Source organism: Ursus arctos, unplaced genomic scaffold (genome assembly GCF_023065955.2).
Source record: "Ursus arctos isolate Adak ecotype North America unplaced genomic scaffold, UrsArc2.0 scaffold_16, whole genome shotgun sequence".
Lineage (NCBI taxonomy): Eukaryota > Metazoa > Chordata > Mammalia > Carnivora > Ursidae > Ursus > Ursus arctos.
This window is the reverse complement of record NW_026622830.1, coordinates 13,845,608-13,866,537: the sequence shown is the minus strand read 5'-3', so window position 1 is coordinate 13,866,537 and position 20,930 is coordinate 13,845,608. Positions and strand designations below refer to the sequence as shown.

Genomic DNA, 20,930 nt, shown 5'->3' with positions numbered 1-20,930 from the left:
TCCTCCACAGGACATTGGCCACGATCGGCCCACGCGTCTTTGCTTTAGCTGCCGAGGAAGCTGGTAAAGTGAGGATCTGGCATTTTTGGCCTGTACAGGCAGAGAGCTGCTCTAGAAGCAAGGAGGAAGGGAGCTAGGCATGGCCCCTGGGGAGGCAGCCAAGGTGCCTGGCACACGGTGGATGCGACAGCAAGCATTGTCTCTTTAAGGTTCAGATTCATCATCCTCAGAATGAGGGCAATTAGTTTTACTGTGACAATGACTTATTAAGATTAAGTGAGATGTTGCTCGTGAGGGTGCCTGGGGGATGGCAGACACTCTTCGTGTGCTCATTTTCCTCCCCCCATCATTGGGACCCTGTTTGAAATACTGAAGAAAGGCCCCTTCGTCCAAGGGTTGCTATGACACCAACCCTCAGCTCTGCAGCCCCTGCATTCCATTCATACACAGGGCAAGCCACCTTTTCAGGCATCAGACCCTTTGTGTAGGCGCAGTGTGGTTTCCAGCATCTTTCATCAGCCCAGACTACTCAGAGCTCACCCAGAACCAATGCCATTTACAATGCCCAGTTTCCCAAGTCTGTGGCTTCATTATCATAATTGTTAGTGGCTCCATAGCCATCTCCATGGTTACCGAATCTGTCTGAACCCCTCCTTTGGAAAATCCACTGTGCAAACATACTTACAAGTCCCAGGCTCGCTGTGGTCAGACTGGTTCTGGCTTCTACTGTAGGAAACCCTAGTTTCAAACCTTTCAATGGCTCCCCATTGTGCTGAGGATTAAAGACCCACAAGATCCTGCATGGGACACTTCTGTCCCTCTTCCAGGCTCATCTCCTGCCAAGCTCCCATTGGCTCTCTGATCTTCAAACACATTTGCCTTCTCTCAGTCTCTCATTCTTACCAGGCTCCCTCTTGTGATAGGGCCTTTGCATCTGCTATTTCCCATAACAGAAGTGCTCTTCCCTCCCTTCGTTGCCTAGACCCATCCAAGCATCTTTGCACACTCAGCTCAAATGTCACTTCCTCAGGGAGGCCCTTTCTGATTTCTCAGAGGAGAGAAAATCCAACTTCGATGAGTTCTGACGTCCCTTTCTGCCATCGTCACAGACTTTCCTTTTTTGTTTGTTTGTATGACCATTTAAGTAGTGGCAGGATTTAGTTCCTCATCAGCTGTTCCTGGAGGCCACCCGCAGTTCGTGCGTTTTGGGCCCCTCCATCGGGCAGCGCACAATATGGCAGGTGGCCTCATCAGAGAGGGTGACAGGTCAGAAGCGCATGAGCAAGATGGAGATCACCATGATATCCATCACTTTTGCTGTATTAGAAACAGGTTAGTCGGTCCTGCCCACCTTCATGGGAAGCCATTTTTGAAGATGCTTACCAAAAGGACCCGTGAAATCATTTCTGTTCTCACTTGGGCCAACAAATGAAGAGGGATTCTCTATTCTCTAGGAGAGACAGAGCCCAGCAGCGAGCCTACACACGTTGTCATGACTTTAACACGAGCCACAGAGATCAAAGAACATCTAGGGACTTTATGCCCTTTCTATTATATAAATTCTATAGGTTACCTCATGGTAATGGAACAGCCCAGGCCTTGCTGTACTAGGCCCCCATGTCACCAATCTATCATAGCCACTAACTCAGGAGACCAAGGGGTGAGCACGACCCTGGCCCACTGTCCCAATCCGGGAATCCTCTGGGGGCTGGACAGATTGGAAGCATGGCTCCTGGCTGGGTCTGCCAATACTGTTGTCAAACAAACACAGATTAACTCATCGCAAGAGAAGCCAATAACTCAAGAGGCAGGCAAGGGTTTGGAAAAGAGAAAGGGAGAAATTTATTTGGCTTGCAGGCAGCCAGTGATGGGGGGAGGGTGGTAGGCTCAAGCCTTAACAACTGACCTCTCCCCCCACAAGAGGCACCTAGGGTTTTATAAGGAGAGGTTCAGGGGTTACCGCAAGGCACCTAGCAGGGAGCGAGTGATCATGAGTGGGGATCAGTATGTGTTCGGTACATGGTCACGGGCAGAGAAGGGGATTGTTCTTCTAAGCATTCCTTTGCTCTCAGGGCTTTTCTGGCCTGGCGATTGGAATGTTCCAGTCATTCCAAAACATCTTCATCAACGCAAGAAAGTGCAATAAGAAATAAGCACAGTGGGTTTCAGTTAGAGCATGAGTTAAGGGGTCTTGTCTATTTCTGGCTTTAACTGTTGGGGTCTATAGTTGGGCAAGAGGGCTCCCTGACAACCAGGTGACAATTCTAGGTATTCACAGATGAAGGAGGAATTGTCATGTGACAATGGCCACGAGGCCTCCTCGGGCTCTTCTCCATCCCGGAAAGGCAGTAGAGCGTGATGGAGAAGAGGCTGATTTCCCCATAAGTGGGCTAGACTCCCTGCTCAGCTACATACTGGTGTGTGTCCTTGATCTTACCTCTTATGCAAGCAACTTACTTCACTCCCTTTGTCTCAGTTTCCTCATTCATAAAATGGGAGCAAAGGGTAACTATTACTATCTCATTAAGCAGCTGTGAGGGTTAACAGTGAGCTAATACATGCAAAGTACTTAAAGTGTATAATTATCACTTAATAGTTTCAGCTATCGTTCCTATTATTATTGCTGCATAACAACTTACTCCAGAACTTTGCACCTTAAAAACAGCCATTTATTATACTCCTGGAGTTTGCAGGTCAGGAATCCAGTCTGGAAACAGAAGGGATAGCTTGTCTCTGCTCCACAATGTCCAGAGCCTCCGCTGGAAAGATTTGACGGCTACCAGCTGGAATCACCCGAAGGCATGTTCTGGAAACAGTGCTGGACGACTTCAAGGTGAGGACCACCCACTGGCGTGTCCGCAGGCGGCCTCTCTGTGCCTTGGGCTTCTTCACAGCATGGCAGCATCCCGGTAGTTGGACTTCTTAGAGACTCAGGGTTCCTGGTGCCAATGTCCCAGTGTCCCAGCCTCCGGAGTCACGCAGTGCCAACTCTCTGCGACCTGCCGTTCGAGGGCATTCCCAAGCTCAGTTGGACTTCAAGGGAGTTAACAAAGAATTTCAGAGCCCTGTTTTCAAACTGTCCTACTGGCGACCTGGGTGTGCTGTTGTCAGAACTGTACAAGGGTCCCCTGGCTCAGAGGGTCTTGTCGGTGCTTCTTTGCCGAGAGGCCTGTGTGTGTCTGTAACATACGATCCCCACTGGGGGAACTGCCGATGCCCATGGACGAGCGTATCCATGTGGACACGCCGTGAGAGGCTGCGTGAGCCTGGGGCCGTGCGAGTACTGATCTTATATGTGCATTTTTGCCTGAGAAGGAAAATTAGTGGGGTGTCCCCAGCCTGGTTCCTTTCTGGAGCTCATATATGGAATTGCCCACCTATTTCCACATGGATACCTAATGAGAACTTAACTGTCGCACGGCCAGAACAGAACTCTACCCCAAGCCGCTCCTCTCCCAGTGGGTAAGTCCTTCTTGAGTCTATCTGCCCTCAGACCTACTTTCCTCCCACCCCCCCCACCCCCTGCTGCTATCCCCTATGTCCAAATCAACCTCTCTCTCTCACCTCCCAACAACCTCCTCCCCTTGGGTCCCCCTATTTCTGCCCTTGCTCCCTATAACCTACTAGAACTCTCCAATGATATCTTGTGTCCATGGGAATAAAATCCACATTCCCTACCCTGGCCTCCCAAGGTCTTAAATGGTCTGGCCCTTGCCAACCCCTCCCTCCACTCTCCCCACCAAAGCCTGGGCTCCAGACACCGGGGCTTCACTTCCATTGTTCTTTATACTCCAGAAGCTCCTTCCACCACCGCTGGCCTTTGCCTTTGCCCTTCCCTTCGCCAGGAACCTCAGGTCTCAGCTCAAGCTCCCTCCAGAGAGCAGACTTCCCAGGCCCGCAGCTGAAGCAGCCGCCCGTGGCTGTACACGCCAGCGCCCTGGGTCTCGTCTCTGCCCAGACTTTACCACTGCCCGGGCGTCTCTGGGTCCTTCAGTCGTGTATTTCTCCTCTTCCTCCACGAGAAAGCTAACTCCGCAAGAACAACAAAGACTCTCTCTAGTGCTTCCAGCCCATCACCAAAGCCCAGCACAGTGCCTGTGGGGACTTGGGGGGGTGTCCCAATGGTCCAGTGAATGGACAGTAATCCAGGGGAGAGTGTCTGAGTGGCTGAACCGGGTATATGAGTATCCGGTTGGTCAGTGTAGACACATGAGTGTGTGTGTGTGTGTGTGTGTGTGTGTGTGTGTACAGGCTGGAGAGGCCAGTCTAGTAGTGTGGACTGGAGGGATTGAAGGTGCTTCTTTCTGTGGGGAGCACAGGAGAGGGCAGCATGCGGGGGTCCCCCGCAACAGGGGTGACAGTGGGCGGGGGCCAAGAGGAGGATAGTGGGTGGGGACCCCCAGCCAGGCCCGGGGCGCTCCGTGGCACCCCTCGGTCCCGCCTCCAGACACAGGGTGCCAGGGCTGGCCGACGTGGCGGCGGCGCTGCGGGCAGGCGGGCTGGGAGGAGGGACAGAGGCGGGAGGCGGGCCGGAAAGTTTGTCGGGCGGCCGAGGCGGGGACTCCGGCGGGGGATGCGCTCCGGTCCCAGCGCCCCCAGCTCGCCAGGGAGTCTTGCTCGCCATGGGTAAGTGGAGATCTGGCGCTGCCCGCGGGGGAACCCCTGAGACCCCAGCCGAGCGCGCCCCGCCCCCCCATACGACCCAGTCGGGTGGGGTCCGCAGGCCCTGGCTGGGCGCTGGGAGGGAACGAGCGCACTTCCTTCCCTGCTCCTTTCTGCCCAGAAAAAAGTGAGCCGGGAGTGCTCTTTGCTTGATAACTGAGCGCGATGAACTCTGGGCAGGCCGTCTCCTGACCATTTCCAGCCCTACAACCACCCGGGCAAGGGAAACTGCTCCGATTCGGCAGATAAAGACATAGAGGCTCCGGAGGGAGCAACTTGATGAATCGCTTGGCCCAGCACTTCTGTCGCCAGGCCTCAGGCCACAACAGACAAAACCTCTGCTTTGTCGTATTCCATGCGGGGAGACGGGAGATTAGAATCCAGAACTGGGAGCTGTGGGGGCTGCAGGAGAATAGGGAATTGCTTTGTTGCTACAGGGACCTGGGATTTCCATTCCTCTCTCCGGATTCAGAGCCTCGCTCAGTCATTCCGTCATTCATCCCTCTACTGTGTGGCAGGGGCTGGGCACTCAGCACTGAACAAAGCAGACAACAATCCTCTCTTCTATGGAGCTGACATTCCAGTTGAGAAGCTGGAAAGGAGTAAATGAGTAAAATAATCTCCAAGAGCGATAAGATGCTATGGAACACATAAAATGAGGTGGTGCGAAAATGTTGAAGGAAGCAGCTTCTTTAGCTAGGTAGGTACTGAAGGCCTCCCAGGGTAGGAGGCACTGGAGCCGAGACATCACGCAGAAGTAGGTGTGCTAAGATCTGGAAAAAGAGCTACAAGGGGGCGGGGATAGCCTGTGCAAAGGCCCTGAGGCATGAGTGGGCTGGTGTGGTCAGGCCAGTGTGGCTGAAGCACAGTGGGCAAGGGGGAAAGGGTGGGAGGAAGATCAGAGAGTTAGGCAGGGGCTAGACTGTGTAGAACTTTGTAGGCCATGGCGAGAAGTTTGGGTTTTATCCCAAATGACATGGGAAGCTGGAGAAGAGGTTTAAGCTGGGTTTAAAAACTCACCCTGGATTATGATGCGGAGAATCATAATAGCTAACAGTGGCTAGAAGGTAGGCAGGCATACGAGGTAGATATTACTATTATCCACATTTGTAGATGGGGAAGCTCAGAGGGGTTAAGGAGCTGCCCAACGTCACCCAGCTATGGAGTAGAAAAGCTGGGATAGGACCCCAGCACTCTTGCTCCAGTCTGCATCCCCAACCACTGTCCCATCCAGCCTCTCATGCACAAAGTCATGGTACAACTGGCCACCAACTCCAGCTCTGACTCCAGAGCATACGCTCTTAACCCTCAAGGCACATTGCCCAGAGCCTGAGGGAAACATAGGCCCAGAGAGGTCCTCCCAAGAACACTCAGCTTGACCTGGTCCCTCCCACCTGCCCCTCCTATCCCTTTGCTGCTTCCTAAGTTAATTCAACAGCTATTGACCGAGCTTCTCCTAAGGACAGAGCTGAGACCGGGTGGAAGGGGGAGGAAGGTACAAACTAACTGGTACTAGACTCTGTCCTCCCTGCCATCCCAGGCTGCTTTCCCGGGCTCCCTTTCTCAGGGAGTGGGCCCTGGGTATAGACCTGGATTCCAGCCTCCATTCTCCCACTTCCGGGTGCATCGTCTAGTCTCCTTCTCTGACCCTCAGCTTGCTCATCTATGAAGCAGCCCCCATAAAAGACGGTTATCACAAGGTGGCCATGAGAATGACGTGAGCAAATGAATGAAAAGGGCTCAGCTCACCACCTACACGTGGTAAATGGTCAGTTCACGTGAGCTTTCCTTTTTTGACCACACCGAGTGTTGGGACTCTGGAGTCAGACTGGCCCTCCTCAGTCCAGTCTCTGCTCTGTCACTTACAAACTGTCACCTTGGGCAATGGCTTCACCTCTCTGTGCCTCAGTTACTTCATCTGTAAAATGGGAATGACAGCCGTGCCTGGGTTATAGGTTTGTTGTACAGATTGAGTCAGCTGATGCAGATCCTTCCAGAAGGAGGTATAGCTGGCTGTGGGGAGTGCCCGTAAGTGCTGGAAGCCAGCCCTCTGGGTGAGGATATTTGCACAGTTCAGTCTCACTCTGGCTTCTCCCCGGAACTTGAGGGAGAGCCCTGGCAGGTCTCCGGCGGGGGTGGGACCCAATGCACTGCGACCTCTGGTTGAGATGCTGTTCTGGTGTCACCAGCAAGAGGCTCCCTGGGACTTGTAGCTGGTCGTACGTCCACCCAAAACCTGACTTCTTTCTCCTTCCCCTGCTCCTTGATTCTCTCCCTGGGAAGTTCTGTCCTCCACAGTGAGGGGCTTAGAGGATTAAGGGAGTTCCTCCAGTGTGAGACAGCTTCGCATACAACCAATCTTTTTTTTTTGAGAGAGAGGGCGGGAGAGAGTGTGTATGTTTGCTGTGTGCGGGCAGGGGGAGGGGTGGAGGGAGAGGGAGAGAGAGACTCTTAAGCAGGCTCCAGACTTAACACAGAGCCTGTTGTAGGGTTCGATCTCACAGCCCTGAGATCATGACCTGAGTTGAAATCAAGAGTCAGAAGTTTAACTGACTGAGCCACCCAGGTGCCCCTAGACAGGTAATTAATAGAAAGGGGGAGCAGTTCCCACACCCAGGCTGGACCCTACTTTGGGGGCCGGGATTTACTCTACTTCCTGTAGCGTTTGACCCCTTCCAGACCCTAGACCTCGCCAAAGAGACCTCTCCCACAAGAGCCAAGGCCCTTCCTCTCTGGATTCCCTAAGCCCCCAAAGTCCCTTCTTTCAATCTTCTGTTTACTCAACAAGTATTTCCGGAGCAGGGAAGGGCATTAGAAGTGCAGGGTGCGAGGGGGAAGGTTGCACTTTTAGGTAGAGGGTGAGGGAAGGCCTGGCCAGAAGGTGATGTTCAAGCCAGGACCAGAGGGCAAGAGGGAAGGAATGGAGGGGGAGGGCTATCCCGGCAGAGGTGACAGCTGGTGAAAGGCCTTGGGTGGAGTCACACAGGAATGAGGAGGAACAGACAGCAAGGAAGCTGGCATGGCAGAGCCGAGAGAGAGAGAGAGAGAGAGAGAGAGAGAGAGAGAGAGAGAGGACGCCTTGAAGGTTATTTCAGAATGAAGTGGGAGCTCTGAGGGCTCTGAGCAGAAAGACTCAGGCTTTCACAGGACCCCTGGGGCTGTCATGCAGCATTCGTAGGTTCAAATGGATCTGACGAGTCCCCTGCAGAGCCACGTGCGGACACCTCCCTAGGCCCCAGCTCAGTCCTGGGTTCATTGGGCAGAAACTTCACTGAGCCCCTCTGGGGTGTCAGGATGGGGCTGGGGCTCAGGAGGGACAGACAGGACGTCTCCATCACTGCTCTGCCCTGTTCAATAAGGAAGACACAGCAACAAACTTGAGACGGTCCAGCACCGGAAGGGGGAATGCAGAGTTGGTGGGAAGTGAAAAGTGTGGCTTGGAAAGTGGAGGAAGAGGTACAGGAATTAGCCAGGGCCTCCCGTGAATTACCTTAAGCAAAAAAAAAAAAAAGAGAAGGGGAGGGGAGGGGAGAGGAAGAGTGAGGAGAGGAAGGGAGAGGAGAGGAAAGAAGGGAAGGAAAGGGAAGAAGAGAGGAGAGAAAATAAAAGAAAAAAGTAGAAAGAAAAGAAAAAAAAATTTCTTAGTCGCTGAGAAGTCCATGGCTTCGGGAGCTGGGGCTCAGGCAGTGTTGTCAGGGACCCCCTAAGGGGGAAGATGGCCCCCAGCAGCTCCAGGCAGGTAAACTACCAGCTTAGCACCTTCAGTGAGCCAACCCACTGGCCCAGGGGCAGCCACGTGGCTCGCATTGCAGCCCAGGGCCTGGGAACCTGCTGGTTGGTCAGATCTGGGTCATGGACACGGCCCTGGAGCTAGGCGGTGGGGGTGGAGGTGGGGGTGGTCATTTGTACCCAAACCAGGAGACTGAGAGACAAAGCCCGGGGAAGGGCAGTGTCCCAACAGAGGGCAGGGGGTGCCAAAGAACAGACACATACAAGTCAAGGCCATTCGGGGAGGTGACCGTGAGCTGGAACTGACGAGGTTGAGTGGGCCTGTGGGGACACAGGTGGTGCCGGGGAGGACAGAGGGGCATGGAAATGGGGGGTGTGTGCTGGGAAAAGTGTGTGGGGGGCTTGGGGGAGGCAGGAGGGGAGGTGGGGACAGAGCTGGGGAGGGGAAGTGACTAAGGGGCTGTGCTGGGGTCACCAGCTCAGGTAGGGCCCCGGATGACACGAAGGAGTTAGGACTTACTCGAGCAGAGGCCATGGGAGCCAGGAAAGCTTAAGGAAGGGAATGTGCTGTCTTTCGAATGACCCTGACTCCTTGGGGGCCGTCCTTCATCCTTCCACGGGGCACTGTTGGTTCACTCTACTTTGGGACTGGATTTTCCTGAGACCTAATGTGTCTGTATCTCCCCTCCACCCCTGACCCTGCACCCTGCTCTCTCTCACACCCCACCTATCTTTGATTGTCCTTCTTGCTTGAAGTCCGTTCCACAAAGCTCTTAGGTATGTGGGTTTGGGAGTCAGAGGGATCAGTGAGTCCTGACCCTGTTGCTTCCCAGCTGTGAGGACACTCTGAGCCTTACTTTCCCCGTCTCTACAATGGGGATTGTTGCAGCTGTACCACCTAGGGTTGTTACGAAGATGAATTGAGAGACTAAAGTCTTTACACAGGGGAGCCGCTCAATAAATAACACTTGTTATTATTACTGTTTTCTTTCACTACTATTTTTGCTCTTCTGCTCTTAACCACTGTGATCCGAATCTGCCCCGATGCGTTTTCCAGCGGGACCCGTGGACAGTCAACTTGGCCTCTGAGCCCCATGACTGGATTCCCTTTCAGCTCCAGAGGAACTGTGGAAATGGCAAACAAATTCTGTTTGCACGGGATTGCCTCACATGGCCTGGAGGAACCTTCCCTTCTGGCAGCAAGATCCAGGAGCCGAGGGAGAGGGGGCAAAGGGATGTGAAGACAGGGCAGGACGCCACCATCGTCTTCCTAGGGGTGCTCGTTGATGGTCATGAACAGGAAGCACAGGGCCAACAGGGAAAGGGAGGGGGTGATTTCCCGGGGGGAGGGGCAGGGTGGGGGGGAGAAGGGTGAGCAGAAAGGGCACTGAGGCTTCCACCCATGAAACTCCTCCCCCTACGCAAAAATTGCCTAACACAGATGGGGGAGAGGTAGAGATAGGAGAGAACAGCGCGAAATCATAATATGCCAAGTTTCGGTAATGGAGCGGTTAAGGGTGCGGATTTGGCGCCAGACCACCCGGCTTTGAATCTGGGCTCGGCTGCTTACTACTTTTGCCCTTAGACAAGTCACTTCACCTCTGATGGTCCGTTTGTTCCTTTATAATAATTCAAAAGCCCTCCACATGAAGCTATATTAATTTAAAAGTGTTATTCCACTTAAAGTGCTCAAAGCAGTGCCTGGTTCAGAGAAAACAGTTGGTGAATCTGACTGTAGTATTATGAGTGTTCTTGTCAGGTCCAGGGTGGGTGTGGGTGAGATAGTACTGCTGGATTAATCTAGATGCTTCTAGAAATATCTAAGTGTAAGTATGTGAATTAAGAATTAAGAGTAACCTGTAACTGCACTGCCAATATGGGGGCTGCTAGCCACATGTGGCTATTTTTATGTTTCAATTAATTAAAATTAAATACAACTTTAAAATTTAGTTCTTTAATCACATTAGCCCCATTTTAGGTGCTCAGGAGCCACACGTGCTAGTGACTACTCTCTCTGCCCAGCTCAAGCCTTCATCCACTGAGAATGAAATTCATTATTACCTTCATGACCTATCACGTCACCTGGCCCCTGCCTATTTCTCTTGCCTCATTATCTTCTGTGGTTCCAGCCACCCTGGCCTCCTCGCTGAAAGCACAGTGGTTAAAAGCCTGCGCTCTCTAGCTGCATCTGTCACCCACTTGCTGTGTGACCATGAGAAAGTTTCTTAACCTCTCTGAGCCTTGGAGGATGATGCTAATAATAATATGTTATAGGGTTGTTGTAAGAATTAAATGAGTAAATGCATGTAAGGTTCTTAAAACAGGGCCTGACACTTAGTGTCATATAAATACTAGCTATTAATATTAGTGGTTATTGTTCTAAAATACCAAAAACTGTCTTGCCTCGGGGCCTTTGTTTTCACTGTTCCCTCTGTCTAGAATGTTCTTCTCTCAGATTTTACATGGCTTTCACCCTCACTTAATTCAGATCTCTGCTCAAATCTTCGAGAGGACTTGACCGACTGGTCTATTTAACATAGAGCTCCTCCATCACTTTCAATCCGTGTTCCCTGCTTTTTAAAATGACACCTATCGCCACCTGAAGTATATACGTATTTAGTTATTGTCTGCCTTTCTCTACTAGAATACCAAGTGCCGACAGCACCACTGTCTTGCAGCCCCAAGAACAGGGTTCGGCATGTTGTAGATAGCAGATAAATACGTTTTTGAACGATCGCATGGGTGGATGGATGGACGGATGGATGAGTAAGTGTGTGAATGGGTACATAAGGGATGGAATATAGATTGGTGGGTGAATAGACGTATTTGTGGATAGATGTATCAGTAAATGGGTGGTGAATTAAAGAGCACATGAATGGACAAATGGATGGATGAATATATGGTAGACAGCAAATGGGTGGATGTATTAATACATAGATGGGGGAATAGATGGAGTGGCTGGATGGATAGATGGATGGATGACAAACGGCTGGATTCAGGAATGCGTGCATGGGTAGACGGATGGCTGCGTAAGTGGATGGAGTGGATGGATGGATGGGGGGTGATGGGGAGATGGATGAAGCGTCAAGTGGATGGCGGGCTGGCTGGGTGGATGGATGCATGAAAGCATGCATGAATAGATGGATGAGTGAATGAATGACTGGAGTGGGTGGTGAATGGATGAAGCGGATGGGTGGATCAGTAAATGGGTAGATGGGGGAATGACAGTAGATGGATGGAGGGGTGGGTGTTTGAAGGAAGGAGTGGATGGATAGACCCACTGAAGGAATGGATGGGTGGATGAATGGACAGGTGAATGGATGGAGTAGCTGGTCGGATAGATGTGTGGTTGACGGCCGGAGGGCAAGTTCATGGAGGGTTGCCCTGGCAAGGAACCGTCCTGAGCTCTGCTCCTGTCACTTTTGTTTTCCAGGCCGTCCCCAACTGCTCCTGCCCCTGTGTGCCTCTGTGTCTTTGCTGGGTGGCCTGACCTTCGGTTACGAACTGGCAGTCGTGTCAGGTGCCCTGCTGCCCCTGCAGCTTGACTTCGGGCTATCCTGCTCGGAGCAGGAGCTCCTGGTGAGCAGCCTGCTCCTGGGGGCCCTCCTTGCCTCCCTGGTGGGGGGCGTCCTCATAGACCAGTATGGCAGGAAACAGGCCATCCTCGGCAGCAACGTGGTGCTCCTGGCAGGCAGCCTGAGCCTGGGGCTGGCTGGCTCCCTGGCCTGGCTGGTCCTGGGCCGCTTGGTGGCTGGCTTTGCCATCTCCCTGTCTTCCATGGCCTGCTGTATCTACGTGTCCGAGCTGGTGGGGCCACGGCAACGGGGAGTACTAGTGTCCCTCTATGAGGCCGGCATCACCGTGGGCATCCTGCTCTCCTATGCCCTCAACTACGCCCTGGCCGGTGCCCCCGGCGGCTGGAGGCCTATGTTCGGCTGGGCCGCAGCCCCTGCTCTTCTGCAGTCCCTCAGCCTCTTCTGTCTCCCCGCTGGGACCACGGAGGCTGCAGCCCACAAGGACCTCCTTCCTCTCCAGGGGGGTGAGGCCATCAAGCCGGGGAGGCCAAGATACTCCCTTCTGGACCTCTTCAGGGCCCGGGATAACATGCGAGGCCGGACCGTGGTGGGGCTGGGGCTGGTGATTTTCCAGCAACTGACGGGGCAGCCCAACGTGCTGTGCTATGCTTCTACGATCTTCCACTCGGTCGGCTTCCGTGCGGGCTCCTCGGCCGTGCTGGCCTCTGTGGGGCTCGGCGCTGTGAAGGTGGTGGCCACCCTGATGGCCATGGGGCTGGTGGACCGAGCGGGCCGCAGGGCCCTGTTACTGGCCGGCTGTGCCCTCATGGCCCTGTCGGTCAGCGGCATCGGCCTCGTCAGCTTTGCCGCGCCCATGGACTCCGGCCCCAGTTGCCTGGCCCTGCCCAACGCCACCAGGCCGTCAGGCCTCTCCAGCCTGTCCTCTCCAGGACCCTCCAGCCTGCCAGGGGCCATAACTCCACTTCCACAGCCCACGACCAGCGAGAACCAAGGGAAGCCAGTGTCGTCAGCCTCTAAGAAAAGCAAGTCTCGTCCCAGAGCTGGGAACCCCACGGCTGCTCCCCTGCCGGCCTTCAGCACCGCCTCCCCTGCACCCCGTTCTGCCCCAGAGCGCGCCCTGCTGCACTGGACCGCGCTGGTCTGCATGATGGCCTTTGTGAGCGCCTTCTCCTTTGGATTTGGACCAGGTAGGCGGGGGCTCTCCGGCAGGTGACCCTGCAGCCTCCTACCCCACCCAGCAGAAAGGCTGGGGACCGCGTCGGTCAGGGTCTCAGAGCGACACTGGAGGTGGCTTGACCGCAAAGCCAATGAAGTTTACGCTTTAGGGCTCCTTGCCTACTTGCAGGCACTCCTTCCAAGGGCCTAATTTTCTGTTCATAGCTTTTTTTTCTTATAAAGGGCCCCAAATTATTTAAGCTTCAGGCCTCATGAAACCTGAGTTTGCCCCTGGGTAGATCACTCAAAGTGTTCACTCGAAAGGGCACCTGGGTGGCTCAGTCGGTTAAACATCTGCCTTCAGCTCAGGTCATGATCCCGGGGTCCTGGGATGGAGTCCCACATCGGGCTCCCTGCTCAGCGGGGAGTCTGCTTCTCCCTGTCCCTCTGCCTGCCACTCTCCCTGCTTGTGCGCTCTCTCTGTCTAAATAAATAAATAAAATCTTTTTTTAAAAAAGGAAGGAAGGAAGGAAGGAAGGAAGGAAGAAAGGAAGGGAGGAAAGGGTTCTTGCAGCGGTGTGGCAGGGGCAGCGGGAGGACTGGGTGTCGGGGGCCTGAAATTCTGCTTGAGTCACGTTGTTGGGAGGCTGCCTGCTGGACCATGGGGCCCAGGCCCCAGTTCCCGCCCCAGGCCGTGAGTCCTCCCTGCTTTCCTGTCCTAGTGACCTGGCTTGTCCTCAGCGAGATCTATCCCGTGGAGATCCGAGGCAGGGCCTTCGCTTTCTGCAACAGCTTCAACTGGGCCAGCAACCTCCTCGTCAGCCTCTCCTTCCTTGACCTCATCGGTGAGTCCTCTGACCTAATCCCATGGTCCAGTTCCTTCTAGATCCTGGAACAGTTGCCTGGGGTGGGCTCTTGTTGGCTCAGCAAGATTGCATGCCCATCCCCGGCTGGAAGGCTGCAGGATTCTGAGGCCCAGGCCTGGGGCATATACCAGCCCCTGGAGTCAGGGCGGGTGGGGGACAGCCTCACCCAACCACGTGGACAGAGTTGGGGGGGATGGTTCCTCGAAGGAAAAGTGGGGTGCTAGTATCAGCAAAGCGGGAAGGAGAGGCTGGCAGACAAAGACAAGAGAAGACATGACCTTGGAGGCTTCTACCCCTGATAATTCCAGGCCCATCAGTGAACGGGCCAGCTTGATTGACAGCCTGGGAGTCTGGGCTGAAGGAGGGGAAGAGCCTCCATCTGGAAGCCAGCTCTGATTGGTGTGGTAGGGGAGGGAATAAACTCCCGGTGGGGGGATGGAGGAGTCTGGAGGCCTGAGTGTGGGTCTCTGGTACACGCACCCCCCAACACACACACACACAAGTCCATTTTCTTCATTGCAGCCCAAAGGCCCTCACATGAAAGCGGGGGAGTTTTTGAAAATTTCCTACTCGTAGCCGCATAACTCTGTAATAAATAAATAAAACTCCGTGCAGAATGTAACCTTCTCCAGGCCCAATAACAGGTCTACACCCAAATAGTGAGAATGTGTCTGAGACCAGCAGATTCCAGAGCTGACACCTTTTTTATTGTAAACCGGCTCAGACAGGCTTGTGCCCACCTGCCAGCAGGAAGGTCTTCTCATACCTAGTTTGGGTGACACTCTCTCTTCCTACCTGGCATTCGAACCCCCATCTGAGCCATGGTGGGGTGCGGTGGGAATTATCTGGGCCCAGAACACCGGAAAGGGTCTCTGAATTGCTGAGATGCTCCTGGCCCAAGGCCACTGGTCACCAGAGCCAAAGTGGAAAGGGGCTCCTTCCCCATGAGCCCCAAGGCACAGTTCCTAGGGCTCAGTTATTTTCCCATTTGCTGCAGCCGAGCGTTTCCTCTTCAAAAGCACAGCAACATTTCCTGCTGGGGGCTGTGGGAAAGGCTGATAGAAGAACAGGTCCACTGTGCCTGTCCCCCCTTCCCCCAGCTTAGGGAAGCGAAGCTTCTTCCTACTGCCTTAGTCTTCAAGCATGCCCTTTATGTGAATAAATGAGGAAGAGAGGGAGAAAGGAAGAGAGGAAGGAGGGAATGGAGGGAGGGAAGGAAGAAGGGAAAGAAGGAAGGTGGAAGGAGGGAAGGAAGGAAGGAAGGAAGGAAGGAAGGAAGGAAGGAAGGAAGGAAGGAGGGGCAAATGCCCCTGGTTACTTCTATAGACACAGGCCAACTGGGCCGAAACTCCATTCCCTGGATGCCCAATTCATTCACCCAATAACCTGTTTGTAGAATTTCTGAGGATGTTTTTTGTTTGGGGCCCGGGCTTGGCCCAGGCTCTGTCCTGCAACTATTTTGCTGCTGAAGTGAATGCCATTTTCTTCCCTCCATTCATGTTTTCAGATCATGGCCTCACTCCTCTGGTGAGTGTTTTAGATGTGGGTGAGTGGGCTCTCCCACACCGACCCGATGCCTGCGTCTGTGTTCGCGGGTCTGGGCCCTGGTCCTTTGCCTGCCTCTGGGATAACCAGTCCAGCTCCTGCTTTAAGATACTTATCCGACTGCATGTTGTCTTAATTCTGCACATCCCACATCTGGAGAATGTGCTTTGGGGGAACTGCCCACGCTCTTGCCCTCCTGTTCCCAGGCACCATCGGCCTGTCCTGGACCTTCCTGCTCTACGGGCTGACCGCTGTCCTCGGCCTGGGCTTCATCTATGCATTTGTCCCTGAAACAAAAGGCCAGTCCTTGGCAGAGATAGACCAGCAGTTCCAGAAGAGATGGTAAGAGGACGCAGGGCTGGGCCTCGGGAAGGACTCATTTCCAACCCTGAGCAAATCCGTTCAGGAATAACTCCGTGTACTTTCCCTTTGCAAGAGAGCATTTTTCTCCTCCCGCTGACTCTCAGGGCCTGGACACTGTCCGTTTTGTCTTGTCTTCATAGAGGAGCTGTTTTCTTGGAGTTGTTTGTGTCCTCTCACAGCAGGGTTTCATTTGACTTTAAGGCCTCAGCTCATGGGAACTTTAAAACCATGCAGTTATGGAATCGCATGAGGTCAGAGTAGCAGAATCTTAGTCATGGAAGCTTAGAAAAAATATAACTGTGGCCTTTGAAAGTCACATACACAGAACTGTGGGCTTAATCTACTCTTTCAGCAGGTGTTTACTAAGTCCCTACTACGTGCCAGGCCATGTCTGGGCCTTAAGAAACGTGACCGAGTCAGATGGGCAAGGTCCTTGTCCTCATGGAGCTTCCATTCTAGTGGAGAAGGGGGACAGAAAATAAACAAGCCAACAGATGCAGCAACAAGAGCATTTTGGTTAGTGATATGTACCTGGAAAGAAATGAAACAGAGTGAAGTATGTTGAGAAGGCCTGACTGGCAGAGTGGGGGACAGAGGGGTAGGGGGTTGTGGCTAAATTAGAGTGGTAGGCCAGAGAGGGGAGGCCTCTCTGAGAAGGTGCAATTGAAGTTCGTGAGGAGACAGGCATGTAAAGATGATGGGCAGGAGCATTCCATGTAGAGGGAACAGCAAGTGCAAAGGCCCTGAGGTTGGAAGTGTATCCAGCATATGCAAGGAACCACAAGGAAGCCAGTGTGGCTGGAGCAGGGGGAGGGAGGGTGGCAGGAGGGGTAGAAGATCAGATCAGCCAAGTTAGAGCTTGATCATATAAGGTCTATGGATCATAGAGAGGAGTTCAGTAGCTTAGCATCGTGGGGGCTTGGGCCATTCAAATAAGAGAAGAGAGGAATGGGAGCATCAGAAGGGACCCAACACACTATCATCCTGCATATCCTTGGCAGATGCCCCTTCTCGTAGTGAAGGGAGCCACAGCACCCGACTGCCCGTTCTACTCCTGGGAGGCCCTAAATGGCTAAAAAAATAAATCATTCTAAGAGGGAGTTGGAACTTGCCTCCTGCACTGGCTGCCAAGTCCCACCCCATCCCGACCCCCGAAGGGATGCAGAACTGGTCCAGCATAAAAGCCTTCAACCTGCCCCATTCCACCCCGGAGGGTTCTCTGCCGGCGGAACACCCCCAGTGTGTTGGATGACCCCCTGCAGGCCCCTCATCGGCCCAACCCTATTGGTTAGGAAATAGATCTGGCTGCTCAGAACAATCCGGGTATAGGGGGTCCAGGGCTGGGGTGGCAGCTGTGCTTTGAGAGGTCGTCCAGGGTCTCAGGTTCCTTCTCTCTGGTTGCTCTGGTTCTCTCTGGTTGCTGCCTCTTCGATAATTACCTTTTGCACATGGCCTATGACAGTGAGCCACCACGGTCCTGCAAGAGGGATGGGGAGAGGGGAGACACAGGCTGAAAGAGGCACATGTCACTTCCACCTGCATCCTTTGGACAGAATGTGGCTATACCTACTTGCGGGGGAGGCCAAGAAACAGGGGCTTCCATCTGGGGAGCCCTGTGCCCAGCTAAAGATCAAGGGTACTCTAACTAGGCTTAAGGGGGGTACAGATACTAGGAGCCACCTGGAATCTCTGCCATCCTGGCTTTCTGAGAAGATTCCAGAACCCCTCCTCTGGGAAGAGGAGCTAAGGAGCAGAAAGGTGGGTAGAAGCCAGCTTTGGGGTAAAGCAGGGTGTAATTGCAGCTGAGGGGAGTGTCAGGCTGGACCTGGGGACTTGGGGTCGCATGGCGGAGCCTGGGCCAGCCTGTGGGACAAGGAAGCTGAGGCTGCCATGACTTTAGAAGGAGACAGAAAGTTAGGGGGGATTTGCCAGGGTCTGGCAGTCATCACTTCAGTCCCTATAGTTCAGATATGAGTCCCTGACATCAGAGACAGAGAGAGACAGAGACACCACCCCCCCTCTGCTTGACAGGCTCACCCTGAGCTTTGGCCACAGGCAGAGATCCGCCAGCATCCCGTACACCCGCATCGAGGCCTCTGCAGCCTCCTGAGGAGTCCATCTGCATGGAAGATGCTGGAACCATGGCTTTAGCAGACAGTCTCCAGCTTCCTGCTTGCCTTGGCCCTGGAGCACAAGGTCTCGGTCGTCCTGTAAGTCATCCCTGCACCAGAAGAGGTCTCTCGGGCCCAGGTGAAAGAGGAGAAAGTTTGAGAACCCAAAAGTCTTCATTTTGAATCTCAGGCTCTGAGGGGCCCTGAGGTTCTGCCTTCTTGCCTCAATGTCCCCATTGTCTCTGCATATCCCTGCCGTACTTATAATGACAACATCTCTTGGAGTCTGTTGTCTTCTCAAAGAACCTAGGGTACCAGCCCTGGAAGGAAGTCTGCTCTGGCATCACCCCCAAATCCAGATGAGGATGCTGTATTTTCTGCTCTCTTTTCCCATCGGGCTGGGATTTTCTGGCAAGGGGAAACCTGCTTTTGTCATTCACCAGCAACTCAGATGGGTGGAGAAGATGCTTGAGTTCTAGCCCTGCTTCTCCGGTGTCATGCTGTTGTGACCATAGGCCTCAGTTTCCCCCATATGTACAATGAGGGCCTGGACCAAGGAGTTCTTAAGATCGCTTCCAATGCCAATGAACTGGAATTCAAAATGCTGCAGGCCCTGCTTTCAAGGGGCTGGCCCTCTCTTTTTGGGGGGGGGTGTCAGTTTTAATTAGGGGAACAGGAAATAGGATTCCAGAATCGTGGGCACTAAAATCCAAGAGCTGCCCCAGACGGTGCAGGAGAGCTTTGCAGGAAGGAGGTGGGTTTGGGGGCCGACAAGCCCGGCTGTTGGTGTTGCCTGTCTCGTGGCCACTGTTGACCTTGGATCACTAGCAGCTCTCGCTAGCCTCAGTCCCCACATCTGCAGAATGGGGATGATTAGGCCCCCAGGGGTGTACTTAACCCCTGTCTTCCTGCAGGAGGGTCTTCAGCTGGTCTCCTTCAGCTCGTCAGGGCCTGGGCGGGGGGAGGGGTCTGCTCACCCTCAGTTACCCAGGTCCCCACTGTTGGGACATTGTTAAGGGTCAGCCCCTGAGGGGTGAGTACAGTGGAGACTGAACAAGACGCTCAGGCCGGAAGTCACCAGGGGAAGGGCCTGGCAAGAGTGAGTGCTGGATGCGAGGAAAATGAAGAGCTGAAGCCGACCCAGGGAGCCGCTGTGGGACGACGCTTGGTCACGTGTGCCTGTGCCACGCCCACAAGACTCTGGCCCCTCGACTTCTCTCCTCTTGTTCTAGATGCTTCCCTTGTACCGAGGGGTGTGCTGGAGGCTTGTGAGAGCCTGTTGTGATGTTTTCGGGACTTTTGCCAGCTGGTTGTTAAACAGCCATTTAGATATTAAATTATTGAATATTTCAATAAATTATATTAAAAGCAAAAGTAATAAATACTAAAACCTCATCACTGCCTTATTCTGCTACGTTTCACTACCGTGTGTGCTCTTGAGGCTGCTTGCACATAGTGTGTCTTATGAGAGACACGGGAGCTCCGGCACGTCTCCTGATCCCGCGTACAAGGCGTCAGGCCCGCGGGGAGGGACTTGGCACCACAGGGATGGGGGATCACTACAGGCCAGGGCTTGCCTTACTGTTTCCTTGATGCTCCAGCCTTAAGAACGTGATGGATGCAACAATGCCAATTAACCTCGTGAGCGTGTCTGTCATGTCTGTAGCGGAGACGTGGTGAGTGGCACTAAAAATTGAGGGAAGATTCTTTCACTTTCAAGGGCTATTACCCAATGCAACAAACAGGTTGCTCCCATCCTCGATGAAGGTCTTCTGACCTACGTCTTCCTTGTTTTACTTTCATCTGACTCATTAACGTCAACAAAACTTTCAACCCACGTTCATGTCGAAACTACACTCGCTCTGCTGAGACGCGAGGAGCTCCTTTGCTGAGTCGGATTGTTGGCCAGCGTTTATTCCTCGTCTGATTTGTCAAGTCGTGGCAAAATGGCAGTGATAGCTGGTTTTGGATACAAGAATTTGGCCAAAAAAAAAAAAAAATCAACAAAATCCATCTGTGAAAATGAATTGGCTATATAGAATTTATAAAGAATATTTACAGCAGTGTGTTATTATTTGTAAATATGTAAATTTTGTGTAACAAACACATAAAATCTATGCACACACACACAGTTGTTCTCCTGGAGCACAGTGGTTTAACACTTCCCATCACACCACTCCTTTCATCTGTCCTTATGGCGCCTTCAGATCCAAATCTCTCTACAAAGACCCCTAGGCCTCTCTCAGTTCTTCTTTCCTGTCAGCCTAGAGAATGCTTAGACTGGTCTCAGACTGGTCAGGGTCATAAACTCAGCGGTCAGACAGGCAATGTAAATGATTGGAGCCCTGTGGTAAGACCGCGGGGAGGAGTGAGGTCTGTGGAAACGGGCAAACACAGGCCCTCTCTAAAAGAGAGAGCTGACCAATTCCAGCTCGTGGCCGCCATGTAGGAATGTGGACCCATCGTGGCCTGACCATCTGTATTTTCAAGAGAATTTCAGACTTCGGTACAAAATTTCCTGATTTGTTAATAGTGGCAGTTGATTCTTTTTTTTTTTTTTAAAGATTTTATTTATTTATTCGATAGAGATAGAGACAGCCAGCGAGAGAGGGAACACAAGCAGGGGGAGTGGGAGAGGAAGAAGCAGGCTCACAGCAGAGGAACCTGATGTGGGGCTCGATCCCATAACTCCAGGACCACACCCTGAGCCGAAGGCAGATGCTTAACCGCTGTGCCACCCAGGCGCCTCTCTTTTTTTTTTTTTTTTTTTTAAGATTTTGTTTTATTTATTTGAGAGAGAGCACGAGAGTGAGAGCACAGGAGCAGGGGTGGGGCAGAGGGAGAAGCAGGGAGCCCCACGCGGGCTCGACCCAGGACCCTGGGATCATGACCTGAGCCAAAGGCAGACACTTAACCGACTGAACCACCCAGGCGCCCAGTAGTGACAGTTGATTGTTTAGTGA

The 20,930-nt window shown here is 53.1% G+C and overlaps 1 protein-coding gene across 4 annotated transcripts; it reads left to right on the top strand.

Moving 5' to 3' along the window:
• The first annotated feature begins 4,522 nt into the window (after positions 1–4,522).
• Positions 4,523–19,362, top strand: SLC2A10 (solute carrier family 2 member 10). 4 transcript variants are annotated; one of them, XM_048222241.2, is made up of 5 exons: positions 4,523–4,626; positions 11,825–13,114; positions 13,805–13,927; positions 15,700–15,835; positions 17,888–19,362. In XM_048222241.2, exons 1-5 carry the CDS (start codon positions 4,623–4,625, stop codon positions 17,964–17,966), a joined length of 1,632 nt encoding a protein of 543 aa, XP_048078198.1. In that variant the 5' UTR covers positions 4,523–4,622; the 3' UTR covers positions 17,967–19,362. The 4 variants fall into 4 exon arrangements, with proteins under 4 accessions (XP_048078198.1, XP_044241802.2, XP_044241801.2 ...); XM_044385867.3 differs by lacking the exons at positions 4,523–4,626; positions 17,888–19,362 and adding exons at positions 9,788–11,157; positions 15,456–15,475 and having other exon boundaries at positions 15,700–15,829; XM_044385866.3 differs by lacking the exon at positions 4,523–4,626 and adding an exon at positions 9,790–11,157 and having other exon boundaries at positions 17,912–19,362.
• Positions 19,363–20,930: the final 1,568 nt, after the last annotated feature.

What these genes read in the sequence shown, in the direction of transcription:
- SLC2A10 (XM_044385865.3), top strand. Translation starts at nt 11,130, where the DNA reads ATGGGTGGATGGATGGACGGATGGATGA. An exon ending in CTCCTTTGGATTTGGACCAG is followed by an intron (nt 13,115 to 13,804) that starts GTAGGCGGGGGC and finishes TTCCTGTCCTAG; the next exon opens with TGACCTGGCTTGTCCTCAGC. An exon ending in CTCCTTCCTTGACCTCATCG is followed by an intron (nt 13,928 to 15,699) that starts GTGAGTCCTCTG and finishes TCCTGTTCCCAG; the next exon opens with GCACCATCGGCCTGTCCTGG.